Source organism: Giraffa tippelskirchi, chromosome 1 (genome assembly GCF_054371585.1).
Source record: "Giraffa tippelskirchi isolate mGirTip1 chromosome 1, T2T-mGirTip1v1.2.pri, whole genome shotgun sequence".
NCBI lineage: Eukaryota > Metazoa > Chordata > Mammalia > Artiodactyla > Giraffidae > Giraffa > Giraffa tippelskirchi.
This window is the reverse complement of record NC_137275.1, coordinates 158,787,544-158,803,481: the sequence shown is the minus strand read 5'-3', so window position 1 is coordinate 158,803,481 and position 15,938 is coordinate 158,787,544. Positions and strand designations below refer to the sequence as shown.

Sequence of the window (15,938 nt, the reverse complement as noted above, 5' to 3'; positions counted from 1 at the left end):
GGGATGGGAATGTAAAGGTAGGAAGTCAAGAAATACCTGGAGTAACAGGCAAATTTGGCCTTGGAGTACAGAATGAAGCAGGACAAAGGCTAATAGAGTTTTGCCAAGAAAACGCACTCGTCATAGCAAACACCCTCTTCCAACAACACAAGAAACAACTCTACACGTGGACATCACCAGATGGTCAGTACCGAAATCAGACTGATTATATTCTTTGCAGCCAAAGATGGAGAAGCTCTATACAGTCAGCAAAAACAAGACCAGAAGCTGACTGGCTCACATCATGAACTCCTTATTGGCAAATTCAGACTTCAATGGTCTAGGGAAAACCACTAGACCATTCAAGTATGACCTAAATCAAATCCCTTAGGATTATACAGTGGAAGTGACAAAAAGATTCAAGGGATTAGATCTGATAGACAGAGTGCCTGAAGAACTATGGGCAGAGGTTAGTGACACTGTACAAGAGGCAGTGATCAAGACCATCCCCAAGGAAAAGAAATGCAAAAAGGCAAAATGGTTTTCTGAGGAGGCCTTCCAAATAGCTATGAAAAGAAGAGAAGCTAAAGGCAAAGGACAAAAGGAAAGATATACCCATCTGAATGCAGAGTCCAAAGAATAGTACGGAGAGATAAGATAGCCTTCCTCAGTGATCAATGCAAAGAAATAGAGGAAAACAACAGAATGGGAAAGACTAGAGATCTCTTCAAGAAAATTAGAGATACCAAGGGAACTTTTCATGCAAAGATGGGCACGATAAAGGACAGAAATGGTATGGACCTAACAGAAGCAGAAGATATTAAGAAGAGGTGGTAAGAATACACAGAAGAACTATATAAAAGAGATCTTCACAACTCAGATAATCACAATGATGTGATCACTCACCTAGAGCCAGACATCCTGGAGTGTGAAGTCAAGTGGGCCTTAGGAAGCATCACTACAAACAAAGCTAGTGGAGGTGATGGAATTTCAATTGAGCTATTTCAAATCCTAAACAATGATGCTGTGAAAGTGCTGCACTCAATATGCCAGCAAATCTGGAAAACTCAGCAGTGGCCACAGGACTGGAAAAGGTCAGTTTTCATTCCAATCCCAAAGAAAGGCAATGCCAAAGAATGCTCAAACTACCGCACAATTGCACTCATCTCACATGCTAGCAAAGCAATGCTCAAAATTCTCCAAGCCAGGCTTCAACAGTACGTGAAATGTGAACTTCCAAATGTTCAAGCTGGGTTTATAAAAGACAGAGGAACTAGAGATCAAATTGCCAGCATCCGTTGGATCATCAAAAAAGCAAGAGAGTTCCAGAAAAACTTCTGCTTTATTGACTATGCCAAAGCCTTTTGATTGTGTGGATCACAAGTACCTGTTCACATTAGATAACCAAAATACTGGAGTTTCAACTTCAGTATCAGTCCTTCCAGTGAGTATTCAGGGTTCATTTCCCTTAAGATTGACTTAAGGTTGACTTAAGATTGACCTAAGATTAATCTCCCTGCTGTCCAAGGGGCTCTGAGGAGTCTTCTCCAGCACCACAGTTTGAAGGTATCAATTCTTTGGCGCTCTGCCTCTTTACGGTCCAGCTCTCATAATTATATTTGACCGCTAGGAAGACCATAGCCTTGACTATACGGACTTTTGTTGGCAGAGTAATGTCTCTACTTTTCAATACACTGTCTAGGTTTATCAATGAATGACAGATCTTGGTTTAAATGTCACCTCATTAGAAAGGGAGCAACCCAACCTATAGGAGCCTATCACTCCCTACCATATCCCCCTACATTACTTTCAACCTAATAGTTATCACTAACTGCTATTTTTGTTCAGGTATTCATTCATTATCTGCTACCATGAATGCTCCATGAAAGCAGTAACTATTCCATTCATCATTAAATTCCTGCCAAGATTGTCCCTAGAAAGGTGTGAACTTAGGTCAGTTACTAGTACAGGGCTCAGCCAAGACAATCTCGCCTGAAAAGGAATCATACTGTCAGCATCTTTCATAGGTCCCTTGAGATATCATTCCAGACAGACATAATAAAATTGAATCTCAATGTCCAGAAATGAGTAGAAACCTAGATGAGTGGGATGGGGGGGGAGGTAGGGTGGGAGGGAGGTTCAAGAGGGAGGGGATATATATACACTCTTAGTTGATCCATGTCATTGTACAGCAGAAACCAATACAACACTGTAAAGCAATTATCCTCCAATTAAAAATATAATGTACAAAAAGAAAGAAAGGAGTGGTAAGCTGCAGCAACCCTGTCCCAAGCCTGTGAAACAATGCCTGAGCATAGTGAGTACTATAACTGCTTCTTGAATGAATGAACATAATGATTAATACATTAACCAGTCAGTAGGTACTAGTTACCCTCTGTAAGACTGAGTTTCCACAACTGTATTAAAAAAAAAAAAAAAAGAGGGGGGCACAGACTAAATGTTCTCTAATATCTTTGCCAATCTTATCATTCATTCATTTTTTAATAATTTCTTTTCATTCATACATTAAAGAAATATGCATTGAGAACATAATATGTGCCAGGAGTTCTAGACACTGGATGGATGCTACTGAACAAGATGGATACCAGACCTGTCCTCCTGACGCTTACAGTCTGTAATTATTAAACAATTATTCAAATAAGCATACAATTTAAAATGATGATAAAGGGAATTCTGTGGCAGTCCAGTGGTTAGGACTCAGCATTTCCACTGCAGGGGAGCATGGGTTCAATCCCTGGTCAGAGAACTAAGATCCCACATTCTACATGCCATGCAACTCGGCCAAAATAATGAAATAAAATGATGATTCAGAGGAAGACAGGGAGAAAAGTGGGAAAGTGGGTGGAATTCTAAAATCAATCTTCTACTTCATTCACTAGTTTCATCCAGGCCTTCTGTTTGGTCAATGTTCCTTTTAAAACACTGTCTGTGATGGGTATGACCTCCTACCTTTGTTGGCCAGAAACAGACTTCCTCATATCAGGGCTCAAAAGTGCCACCTGAAAATGGGAAGTGACATAACAATTTCCTCACCCATTATTAGCAACAAAACACAACTTTTTACTGAAGCCCAGACCACAGTGGTAGAAAACTATTTCTAGGTTCACACAGAGCTGATTCAAAGCGTTGTTTCACCAATTACCAGCTATGTGACTTTGAGCAAATCATGTATATTTCTTAACTTCCTTTTCCTCTTCAGCGAAATACAGAATTCATAATAGCACTTGTCCCTTATGTCTACTGTGAGGACAAATGACAAACATGTGAAGCACAGAGCACAGTGACCAGCTTTACCTCCCATGATCACAAATGCTCTGTGACACCAGCCCAGCAGTGTTCCCAGAATTACTGGCCTCCATGAACATCATGTGTTTTCAGCCATATGTTCCTACCGAGAACATGTGGATGCATGGTATGATGCTCTATCACAGGCTTTTCCTTTTTTCTTTCATATGTTTTTGGCTAGTTCTTATCACTGCATCCAAAGTGATAGCTACTGCTTATTATTCCTACATTTAGCAGGAATTAAGATAAAAATGGGAAGTCCAAGAATTGAAAGTGAGTTCTGCTATCTTTGGAATCACAGAAATAAAAAGAAACTGAAAAAAAAGAAGAGAGACTGAAATAGGGTTAGAGAAACAGAAGACAGTAAAGCTTTTCAATTCTGTCTTTCTGGTTTGCTCATCTTCTAAAGATCCAAACTGCCACCCAGTGTGAAAATGTCAGGACACCAAGGGGATGTTACAGCAAGAGCCTAGGTTATAAGTAATAAATAAACATATGTACAGGCTGAGCAAGTCTCACAGGCCAAGTGAAATGTCTGAAAGAGCTCAGTGTTCTTAATAATCTAATGGCACAGATAGGGAGGTCGTCAACGCCATCAGTGAGAAAGATCTCCCCAGAAAATGAAACAAATGAGACTTCAAGAGAAATAATAACTTTAATAACAATACTGGTTCTAGAAACAGTAGCTAACATTTATAGAGCACATCAGAATTGACAGCTTGTCTCCCAGTATGGAGTCTCATTTGATTACCTCTTTACAGGTAACTGAGGCTCTGAGAGTTGAAGACACTTGTCCTAATGCCACATGGCAAAGTAAGAATTCAAAACCAGATCACTGGACTTCCCTGGTGGCACAGTGGATGAGAATCCGCCTACCAAAACAAGAGACACAGGTTCAATCCCTGGTCCAGGAACGCCTACCAAAACAAGAGACACAGGTTCAATCCCTGGTCCAGGAAGATTCCACATGCCATGGAACAACTAAGCCTGTGCACCACAACTACTGAGCCCACCTGTGTGCTACAGCTACTAAAACCCACGTGCCTAGAGCCAATGCTCTGCAGCAAGAGAAGCCACTGCAATGAGAATCCCGTGCAACACAATGAAGACCAAAAAAAATAAGTATAAATAAATTCTTAAAAAAGACAAAAAAACAGATCAACTGAGGCAGGAGTGCTTTCCTTGCTGATGCCTAGTAAACATCACTACATAGTATAAAATCAAGCTCTGATTCAGGGAATGGGTGCCCATTAAAAGAGTATGTTAAAAGCTGGACTGAAAATACATGAGTTATCCCAAAGTAAAAGTTTTTATTTAAGAGGTCAATAAAAGAAAGCACCAAGCTCATTGTCAAACAGGATTATGCTGCCCCCCTGTGTCTATTTGCTTTTTCCCATCTTTGTAAACTGAAGACCCATTTTTTTATTGCTTCTAAGCGGAGTTACTAGATTTCTTCATTCTTTAGCAGTACAGTCCTATGCAAATCTGAGGTACTTATCTCACAAACTTAATGGTCAGAATATGTCTTCGTGCTATGAAAAAGTATCAGACACAGTGATACTGACAACAAAATTAGAAGGTAACAATTCATCCAATGAAGAATTGATCCCTGAGAACCTAAATGTGGCCCATGTGACCCCACAGCACAGCCCACTTGAGACTTTAAGCAAATCATTTTTACTTAATTATCTAGTATCAAGAACCAGCAGATCTAGCGGGCTCACGTCACCACTCTGTGCCTGGCGACACCAGCATAATACCAAGAAGTGGCACAGGGTAGAGCATTTTCTGAGTAGACCTCCAATAAACAGATGTTGCACAAATTAATGGGTCAATCTATATATATTTGAAGCTGAACAAAATTAACTCTATTGAATGATTCAAGTTTAATCCAACTAAAATTACAATCTGAAATTGAAGGATAATAAAGAAAAAGAAGACAAGTGCAATAAAGCCTTCACTTTGTATCTTTTATATCTGATTAATTTCTAAGTTATAACCTGTAACCATACATTCAGTTTCAACACTCTCCAGTTTTGAACTATTCTTGCAACATTCTCTCAGATGGATTTCTAGTCAAGTAAAAAACAAATGGCAGTCAAAAATATATCTGAAGTTTCAGGAAATACATATTCAACATATTCATATTCAATACATATATATATGTATGTACATATACTAAATATTAGATATATTTAATATTTATGTATTTATATGTGAGTGTGTGATTGTGTATATATATATTTTAGGATTGGTTGAATATACTAAATACATTATATATATTAAATGTATTATAAAAGGCATAAAAAAGCTACACAACAAATTGTTAATAGCAATTATTGTCAAAGGCTGTTGATGAATATGGCCTTTTACTATTTTATATAATTTAGTTAGTTAAAATTTTTACCGTAAGAATACTGAGCTATTGGGTAACTTTTTTAACTCACAAAAAATTAAATAAGACCTGGTCCTGCTTATTTCATTAGCAAACTAAAATATAACTTGCCACTTATGATATATGTTTGAACATAAAATTGGGTCAAATTAAAAACTCAATGCCATGATTTTAGCCTGTCACTTTCTTCCCTTTGTTCTGCCTACCTAAGAAACCACAGACATATATATGAGTGTCCATCCCCAGACCCACTGAGATTTTAGGGTTCTTGTTTGTTTTTAGGACCTGCCTTGGCCAATAAAACAAGAGGAAGAAGAAAGAATGACAGACTCTGGGTCCACTCCACTGGGGCCCTTGATCTGCTCCAAAACCACCACAGTGAGCAGGGCCACAGTCTTCAGAAAAGCCTCCACAGCCACCTCTGCCTTAGCTGAGGAATCTGCCAGGCTCACCTCCTTCTCCCATGCCTTCTTAAGAAAAATAAAATTTCACACAATGAAATATTAAAATAATGCAAACATATGTATTAAGCATAACGGATTTAAAACTTTGGTGAAAATATCAGGAATTTACACCAAAATGCAATGCTAATATCCACACATCGCACCACAGGTAATTGAAGGACACTATCATGTTATACAGAAGAAAAGAATACAAATTATAATATAGGAAAGTGGAAACTTTTAAGAAATAAATTTAAAATGTTAAGGTTGTCACAAATCATATCTAAAAAGAAGAGACCAAAAATATGGTAACATATATTTTAAAGAAATTATTACACATTTTCTAAACACAAAAAAATCCAAATGATAGCATCCAGCATTAGCCAGGGTATGGGGAACAAGCACACTATATAATGTTAAATGCAGTAAAAATAATGGAAACTTGCCAGGGATCAGCTTACTCCCAGGTTATAAGATATGGTTCAATCTAGCAATTCTATTCTTTACAAATATATCAAGAGAAAAAATAACTGTTATAAATACAAAGACAAAGAAAGACAAAGAAATCCTAATGTTCAACAATATGAATTTAAGGTTCATAGTAACGCTATGGAAAATACATAGCTATTGAAAATGACAAATAAGTTACCTATATTAACAATTTAGAGTGAAAAAGTAAAACAATATTATTTATGTATTTCTTACAGACCTATATAAACACAAGTAAATGCATGAAATTATTTTATGATATAAAAAATAATGCTTTTTGGCGTATGTTTTTAAAAATTACAATATAAGGACTTCCCTGGTAAGATTCAATGGTAAAGAAATTGCCTGCCAATGCAGGAGACAGAGGTTTGATCCTTGATCTGGGAAGATTCCACATGCCATGGGAGCAACTAAGCCCATGCGCCACACCTATTGAGCCTGTGCTCTACAGCCTGGGAGCCGCAACTACTAAGCCCATGTGCTGCACTACTGAAGCCTGTGCACCCTAGAGCCTGTGCTCAGCAACAAGAGAAGTCAGCGCAATGAGAAGCCCACACACTGCAATGAAGAGTAGCCCCTGCTCGCCACAATTAGAGAAAGGCCACACAGCTTCAAAGACCCAGCGCAGTCAAAAACAAAATAAATATATAATTAAAAATTAGTTTTAAAAAATTACAATATAACAGTGACATGTAATTGGGGAAGCTAGTAAAAGATAATATATATGACCTTATTTACTTTAAAAATCCATATACTTATGTTCTTCCAACCACAGAAAAGTATCAAGAAACTCAACTGATGAGTGGATAAACAAAATATGGCATATTCATATAAAAGATCATTAGTCATAAAAAGGAATGAAGTACTGATATATGCTAAAACAAGGATGAACTTTGAAAACATTTTGCTAACTGAAAGAAGACACAAAGGGCACAAATTGCCTAATTCCATTTACATGAAAAGTCTGGTATGAGCAAATCAATTAGAGACAGAAATTAGATTAGTGGTGGCCAGGGGCTGAGAGGAAGAAAGAATGAAGAGTGAGTGCTGATGAGTACAGGGTTTCTTTGGAGGGTAATAAAAATTCTAAAACTTGATAGTGGTGATGGCTACACAATCCTGTGAACATACTAAAAACAACTGAATTGTACACTTGAAAATTTTATAGTATATGAGTAAATCTCAGTTCTTTAAAAGTGGAAGCCAATCTTAGCTCATGGGTCATACAAAAACAGATCACAGCTGGATTTGGCCTGGGGGCTGTAGTTTGTCAACCCTGTTCTAGCATCAACAGAGAAGATGGCTTTGAGCTAAACATACACGCACACACACACATACACACTCACTCCACAAATTACAACACTGTCAAAAGCAAACTCTTGAAAGAAGCTGAGTCAGATCTAAAAAAATTATTTGATGATTATTACATAAAACTGTGAAAAAGTAGAAAGTCAAAAAACCTGTTCAAGTTATGCTTACTACTTTATCAAAGCCACAAATTTACTCTTCTGAAAGTGGGAAAAATTCAATAGACCAGTTGGGGAAGGGGAGCATGTGATACAGAAAGCACAACTTTTAAATGCGAGTCACAATTGTGTCATGCCAAAATCCTTTTAAAATTGTTAGACAGCATCACCAATTCAATGGGTATGAATTTGAGCAAACTCTGGGAGACAGTGGAGGAGAGAGAGCCTGGTGTGCTACAATCCATGGGGTCACAAAAAGTCAGATATGACTTAGCGACTCAACAACAAAAACAACAAAAAAACTAATTTAGAAATTCATTTATTGGCATATTACCTGGAGGCACTAGCTGTATTAACTCAAATCTGGTTAGAAAGCCTAAAAAGAAAAATTTAGATTTTAATACTTCAGAATATTGTCAGTTTTTCATTAATTACTAACTGTAAAACTGCCATAACATCCCATTTACATTACTAAAATAATAATAAGTGGCATACCACCAAAGAATCAGGTATTCCTAGACCCAATATATTGGGACATGTGGTGAGAATAACTGAGTTATAAAAATAGATTCTGTCCCCTGAAAAGTACTGACAAAATATGATATTTCCTCTCTCAAAAATATATTCATAAATCACCAAAATAACAATATAATTTTCATTTTAAAAATTCAAAATACAATTGTTATCCATTAACCTATAAAAACTTACCTTGCTTAAAAGAGTATGCTATATGACTATATAAATTAGACATAAAACAACAATTTTTTATCTTTCCTGAGTTCAAAATATATTTAGAAATAGTGTCTATACTCAGTTCAGTTCAGTTCAGTTGCTCATTCGTGTCTGACTCTTTGTGACCCCATGAATCGCAGCAAGCCAGGCCTCCCTGTCCATCACCAACTCCCAGAGTCTACCCAAACCCATGTCCATCGAGTCGGCGATGCCATCCAGCCATCTCATCCTCTGTTGTCCCCTTCTCCTCCTGCCCCCAATCTCTCCCAGCATCAGGGTCTTTTCCAGTGAGTTAACTCTTCGCATGAGGTGGCCAAAGTATTGGAGTTTCAGCTTCAACATCAGTCCTTCCAATGAACAACCAGGACTGATATCCTTTAGGATGGACTGGTTGGATCTTCTTGCAGTCCAAGGGACTCTCAAGAGTCTTCTCCAACACCACAGTTCAAAAGCATCAATTCTTTGGCGCTCAGCTTTCTTCACTGTCCAACTCTCACATCCATACATGACTACTCTATACTCAATATGTTAGCAAATTTGGAAAACCCAGGAGTGGCCACAGGACTGGATAAGGTCAACCTTTATCCCAATTCCCAAGAAGGGCAGTACTAAAGAATATTCAAGCTACTGGACAATCGTGCTCACTTCCCATGCTAGTAAGGTTATGCTCAAAATCCTTCAAGCTCGGTTTCAGCAGTACTTGATTGAGAACTTCTAGATGTACAAGTTGGGTTTAGAAAAGGCAGAGGAACCAGAGATTAAATTGCCAACATTCGCTGGATCACAGAGAAAGCAAGGGAATTCCAGAAAAACAACTACTGCTGTTTCATTGACTACGCTAAAGCCTGTGACTGTGTGAAACCATAACAAACTGTGGAAAACTCTTGAATAGATGGGAATACCAGATCAGCTTACTGTCTCCTCAGAAACCTGTATGCAGGTCAAGAAGCAACAGTTAGAACCTTATACAGAACAACTGACTGCTTCAAATTGAGAAAGGAGTACGAAAAGGCTGTTTATTATTGTCACCCTGTTTATTTAACTTTTATGCAGAGCACATCACACAAAATGCCAGGCTGGATGAGTTACAAGCTGGAATCAAGACTGCCGAGAGAAATATCAACAACCTCAGATATGCAGATGACACCACTTCTAATGGCAGAAACTGAAGAGGACCTAACAAGCCTCTTGATGAGGGTTAAAGAGGAGTGTGAAAAGGCTGGCTTAAAATTCAATATTAAAAAAACTAAGACCATGGCATCCAGTCCTATCGCTTCATGGCAAATAGAAGGGGAAAAGGTGGAAGCAGTGACAGATTTCCTCTTCTTGGGCTCTATAATCACTGTAGATGGTGACTACAGCCATGAAATTGGAAGACGCTTGGTTCTTGGAAAGAAACTATGACAAACCTAGAGAGTATATTAAAAAGCAAAGACATCATTTTGCCAACAAAGGTCCATACAGTCAAAGTTATGGTCTTTCCAGTAGCCATATACAGATGTGAGAGGTGGACCATAAAGAAGGCAGAGCACCAAAGAATTGATGCTTTCAAATTGTGGTGCTGGCAAGGAGATCAAACCAGTCAATCCTAAAGGAAATCAACCCTAAATACTCATTGGAAGGGTTGACGCTGAAGCTCCAATACTTTGGCCATCTGATGCCAACAGCTGACTCATTGGTAAAGACCCTGATGCTGGGAAAGATTGAAGGCAGAAGGAGAAGAGGGCAACAGAGGATGAGATGGTTGGATGGCATCACCAATTCAATGAACATGAACTTGGGCAAACTCTGGTGACAGGGAGGCCTGGCGTGCTCTGGTCCATTGGGTTGCAAAGAGTCAGACATGACTTGGCAACTGAACAACAACAGCAAGGATATGTCTTATAAAGATAAGGTCTATAAGGATAAGAATAAAATTCAAATATTAAAAGTAATTTAAAATACAAATGGTATAACAATAAAAATCAGTAAAAATAATTCCCACAAAATATTAGAAGTGAAAACATTTTAATATAGACAATAATGGTGATTATAGTTAATAATATTGTATTATATACCTGAAAGTTACTAAGAGTACATCTTAAATGTTCTCACCACAAAAAAATGGTAATTATGTGATGTGATAGAGGTATAAGCTAATACTACTGTAGTAATCATTTTGCAAAATACCTGAGGATCAAATCCACATGTTGTACACCTTAAACTTACACAATGTTGTATGTCAGTTACATCTCAAAAAAGCTAAAAAATATATACAATAAAAGTAAAATTCTTCCTTTGTAGACTTATGAAAAACATGAATATGTGAGAATAAAATTTTAAATGCCAAGAAAATTAAAAGCCAAGACAGCCCATAATTTTAAGTTTTCCAAACAGGAGGAAGGATTATATTCTTTCCAACCATCACCCCAAAAGTAATGTGTTGTACTTCATCTATCTTAGTTTCTAAATTCCTTACATTCAATTATCGCCACAAGCCATGCCACGAATTGGAAGACTTAACATTGTTAAGATGCCAATATTCTCCAAGATGATCTACAGGTTCAATGCAGTCTATCAATGCCTATCAACTTCCTAGTTGGCTTCTTTGCAAACTGACAAGCTGATCCTAAAGTTCATATGCCAAACTAAGGGAACCCAAATAGGAAAAACAATCTTGAAAAAGAACTTCCTGGTTTTAAAACTAACCATAAAGCTATAATAAACAAAATAGTGTGGCACCAGCATAATGACAGATACATGAGTCAATGAAATAGAATTGAGACCCTCCAAAAAAACCCTCACACTTATAGTCAGTTAATTTTCAACAAGAGTGTCAAGACTACTCAGTGGGGAAAAACTACTCTTAGTAATAATGGTGTGAAGACAACTGGATATCCAGATGGGAAAGACTGAAGTTGGACCCTTACCTCTTGCCATTTACAAAAATCAACTTAATATGTACTATAGACCTAAATGTAAGAGCTAAAATGATAAAACTCTTAGAAAAAAACCAAAGATCTTCGAGTTAGTGCTTCCCTGGTGGCACAGTGGTAAAGAATCCACCTGCCAATGCAGGAGACACATGTTTGATCCCTGATCTGTGAAGATATAAAAAGAAGTCAAATATTGACACATGTTGTAAGCAGGAAGAATCTTAGAAATGTTATGCTAAGTTAAAGAAGCCAGTTACAAATGACCACATATTATATAATTTTGTTTATATGAAAAATATCCAGAGTAAACAAATCTATAGATGCATATAGTTTAGTTAGTAGTTGCCTAGGGCTGGAAGGGATGAGGAAGAATGGGTATATGGCTTCTTTCTGCGGTGATGAAAATGTTGTAAAATTGATTATGGTGATGGTTACAAAACTCTGTTAAGATACAAAAATCATTTAACAGAAATAAAATAAAAAACAGAATCATACCATCTAGTAAATCCCATCTATATCTAGAAAATGGTTTGCAATTCAATTAACATGATTCAAATTTTACAGACTATCGTGAACATAAATACGGGTTAAACATGGAAGTATTATAACTTAGAATATAGCAGAATTTTATATCTACGAATTTCATATACACAATAGTTTCTCTCTCTTTTGGGATGGGGGGCGGTGCAGAGGGGAGTACCTACTTTCTAAAATGTCTGCTACCGCTCCAGGATCTATTGCATTTTCAAATACCTACAGGGGAAAAAAATAGGGGAAATAAATCTTCCAAGTTTTATTAATATATACTTATATAAAATTTAGATCATTTTCTTCCAAATTATTAACACATGTCAAATCCAGCCATATGACATTTTAGGATTCAAAAGGAGTGCCTTTAACAGCTATGTGGTTAAAAGTTCAACAAATGACTACAGAGGAAATGAATAAGAATTAACACAATACAAAGAACAAGGAAAATTTGAGTTGGCTGAAACTACCACATGTTCAAAATGTCATCCACTTGACCTGGCCCCACAGTCTGTTCCTAAAAGCACATCTGATATCAACCTCGAACAATCTTGTTTGAGTACCTAGAAAAACATCCTGAATACAACAGATGCTCACTATATGTTAACTGAATGAATGACTTCTCTTCCCAAGCAACTGGTTGTGCTAAAAAGGAACATAAATAAAAACTCTATGTGTAACACAAAAGAAAAGCTACGTACTCATAGCTAGACTCCCACAGAATCCAAAAATTACAAAAGAGAGTCTCATGAGTTTTAGATGTATCATGAAGCACAAGAAAAACACTGTGATACCTGTCTGCTGCTACTGCTGCTGCTAAGTCACCTCAGTCGTGTCCGACTCTGTGCGACCCCATAGATGGCAGCCCAGCAGGCTCCGCCGTCCCTGGGATTCTCCAGGCAAGAACACTGGAGTGGGTTGCCATTTCCTTCTCCAATGCATGAAAGTGAAAAGTGAAAGTGAAGTCGCTCAGTTGTGTCCGACTCTTAGCGACCCCATGGACTGCAGCCTTCCAGGCTCCTCCATCCACGGGATTTTCCAGGCAAGAGTACTGGAGTGGGGTGCCATTGCCTTCTCCAGATACCTGTCTAGACATAGCCAAATATGTTCATTCTGTCCTTCATATATAAGGGACTAGGACTGAAATAAAAGCATACCATGCCCCTCTTTCTGAACTTTAGAATCTTGTTTTAAAAAAAAAATGTTTTCAGTAGAGTCTGATTTCAGGTATCAAATTTCTGATTTAAATGGTACTTAACCTTAAGTACGCTTAAAATCTGCTCTTGATCCAAAACCAGGTCTGCTTTAATAACAAAAGTAGAAGCTGTCCCCTGTAATCCATTTATGTCTCACTGACTTGGATATAACAAGTAAATGTGGGTGAGCTGTGATTTTTTCTAAAATTGTTTCAGTAATATTTCATCCCTTCTCTTCATTTATGTCTAAGAATTTTTCAAAGATAATTATGGGAAATAAATGATCAATATGAGCTGCTTAAACACAATGGCTCTTACATTCTTTATGAATAATTTCTTATTTACCTGGCTGCTTTAGAACACTGAATTCTGAATTACTCAGAAGGTCCAATGTTTTCATTACTTGCTGCAAGTATTTGCAGCTAAAGAATGGAGCAGATACAAGAAAGCTGGAGTCAACTAGTAGAGAGTCTGAATATGAACCCAAAGAGCTCACGCAAGAGGGCAATTTTTCAAAATTTAAAATAAAGCATTTATGGATAACCAACAAGGATAACCTACTGTATAGCACATGGAACTCTTCTCAATGTTGAGGCAGCCTGGATGGGAGGACAGTTTGGGGGAATATGGATACATGTACATGTATGGCTGAGTCCCTTCACTGTTCACCTAAAACTATCACAATATTGTTAATCGGCTATACCCTAATATAAAATAAAAATTTTTTTAAAAATTAAGCATCTTATGTAATTGCACCTTATAAAATGAAAAACGATCCATAATATTTTTGACTAGTAATCTCAAATACACAGCTTTGTGACATCAGTAATGGCATCTACAGTAACTCTGAGACTCACTCTCCTCTTTTGCAAGTCAGGGAGGTGGGACTGGATGACCTTCAAGGTCATTTACAGATTTATTTACAGCTTTTACAATTTTACATTCTCAAGTTTCTTATAAAAATATTTTTAAAGTCTTCTAAAGAAGCACATTTAAAGTTGATAAAACTAATAAGGAAATTCTTGGAGGAATACACTGAATTTTCACCACTCACTTTTTACCATGACCAATATCAAAACAGCAGTAGATTCCTTTGGATTCTGACTGTATATTCTAAGATAATATCCATTTATTCCTTGCTTACCCAGCCAGTTAGGAAGACTCTATTTAAATTAATAACAGACTGTGATTTATAAAAATATTACACACAGCCCTAGACCTTTAAAAAACATCAATAATCATCTTCTTTGTAGTTGTTGCTGTTTCCTGGTTGTGCCACACAACTTGGGGGATCTTAGTTCCCTGACTAGGGATTGAACTTGGGCCTCCTGCAGTAGAAACCTAACCACTGGACTGTCGGGGAATTCCCTCCTTTACTACTCTCAGTTTGAAACACACATGTCATTTTCTGGGCACCACAACCAGACCTTTTAAAGTGATAGGCCCTATCCTGGAGCCTTCCCACACTCATACCCTTCACCAAAGAAGCACCTCGGTGATAACTGTTTGGGACAAAATCATAGACTTATCAAGGTTAAAACTGATTCAATCTCTAAATTCCAAAGAAAAACTTTAAGGGATTGTCAGTGATTGGATGATAACAAAATTAATATTTCATGAAAGTGGGAAGAGGGTTAGCAACATTTTGCTGTTTATATATTTGATTCCCTGGAATGGAATCTAGTCTTTATCACTGTAGCTAAATAAACCAGACATGACCTAAGGAAACTCAGAAAATATAAAGAGCCTTCTTGTCTTGTTATAGGATTTCAGATACAGGGTTTAACTAATTTGGTTAGTTTGGGGTATTTTCTGGGCCTGGGTCTGCTAGTTTACTGATAATCTCTGTAAGAAATGTATCTCAGTTGCCTCTAACATCAAAAACATTCAGAAAATGCTCTCTGCTCCAGTTAGAAAATGCCATGGGAGTTCCAAGAATAGAAAACCACCACCAGGGTACTTAGCACTAGTTTGACAGAACTTGGCTCAGATCTGGGATTCAAAGCAAGTCCTCCAACTATGGTTCTGCACTGTGCTGAGGTGCTTTCATGTAATTTTTTGAAACAAAATTTACAAAATAACTTTATAAAAGCTGTGTTTTTTATAAGAACCAGTAAATGATCTTCAAACAACAGAATTTGAATTTCTCTATTTAGCAATGAGAAAGTCAAGATCACCTTTTCAAACCTCATGCTTCGCTGAATCATGATAGGGAACATAGAAGGAAAGGAGTCTGTCTCCAGGTACTGATTCAAGAGGTAAACTCCAAGGAACACATCATGCTTGCCAGGAAGGAACACCCCCGGGCAAGAAATCTTAAAAAAAAAGAAAGAAAGAAAGAAAAAGAAAACAAAATAGAGAAAAGGGATTTGTTTTGTTTTGTTAAGACTCTATTTTCCCTAACCTCCCACAATGTCAAATCCTCCCCACCCCCCAACTCCCCACCACCAACTCTCACCTTCTTCTCTCATAGCACCACCCACCCCTCC

General features: G+C 37.3%; 1 protein-coding gene across 50 annotated transcripts in view; it reads right to left on the bottom strand.

Moving 5' to 3' along the window:
* SPATA6L (spermatogenesis associated 6 like) overlaps window positions 1-15,938 on the bottom strand; it is a 77,110-nt gene that overhangs the window by 40,209 nt on the left and 20,963 nt on the right. For 23 of the 50 annotated variants that reach the window (XM_081501287.1, XM_081501378.1, XM_081501397.1 and 20 more), the window contains 3 exons: window positions 15,627-15,764; window positions 12,430-12,478; window positions 8,413-8,454 (listed from right to left, as the gene is read on the bottom strand). The exons of 5 other annotated variants lie outside the window; for them this stretch is intronic. In XM_081501287.1, coding sequence (XP_081357413.1) covers window positions 8,413-8,454; window positions 12,430-12,478; window positions 15,627-15,764 — 229 coding nt within the window. Of the gene's footprint in view, window positions 1-8,412; window positions 8,455-12,429; window positions 12,479-15,626; window positions 15,765-15,907; window position 15,938 lie in introns of those variants that run through there. 22 more of the 50 variants (XM_081501465.1, XM_081501563.1, XM_081501544.1 and 19 more) reach the window with 4 other exon arrangements.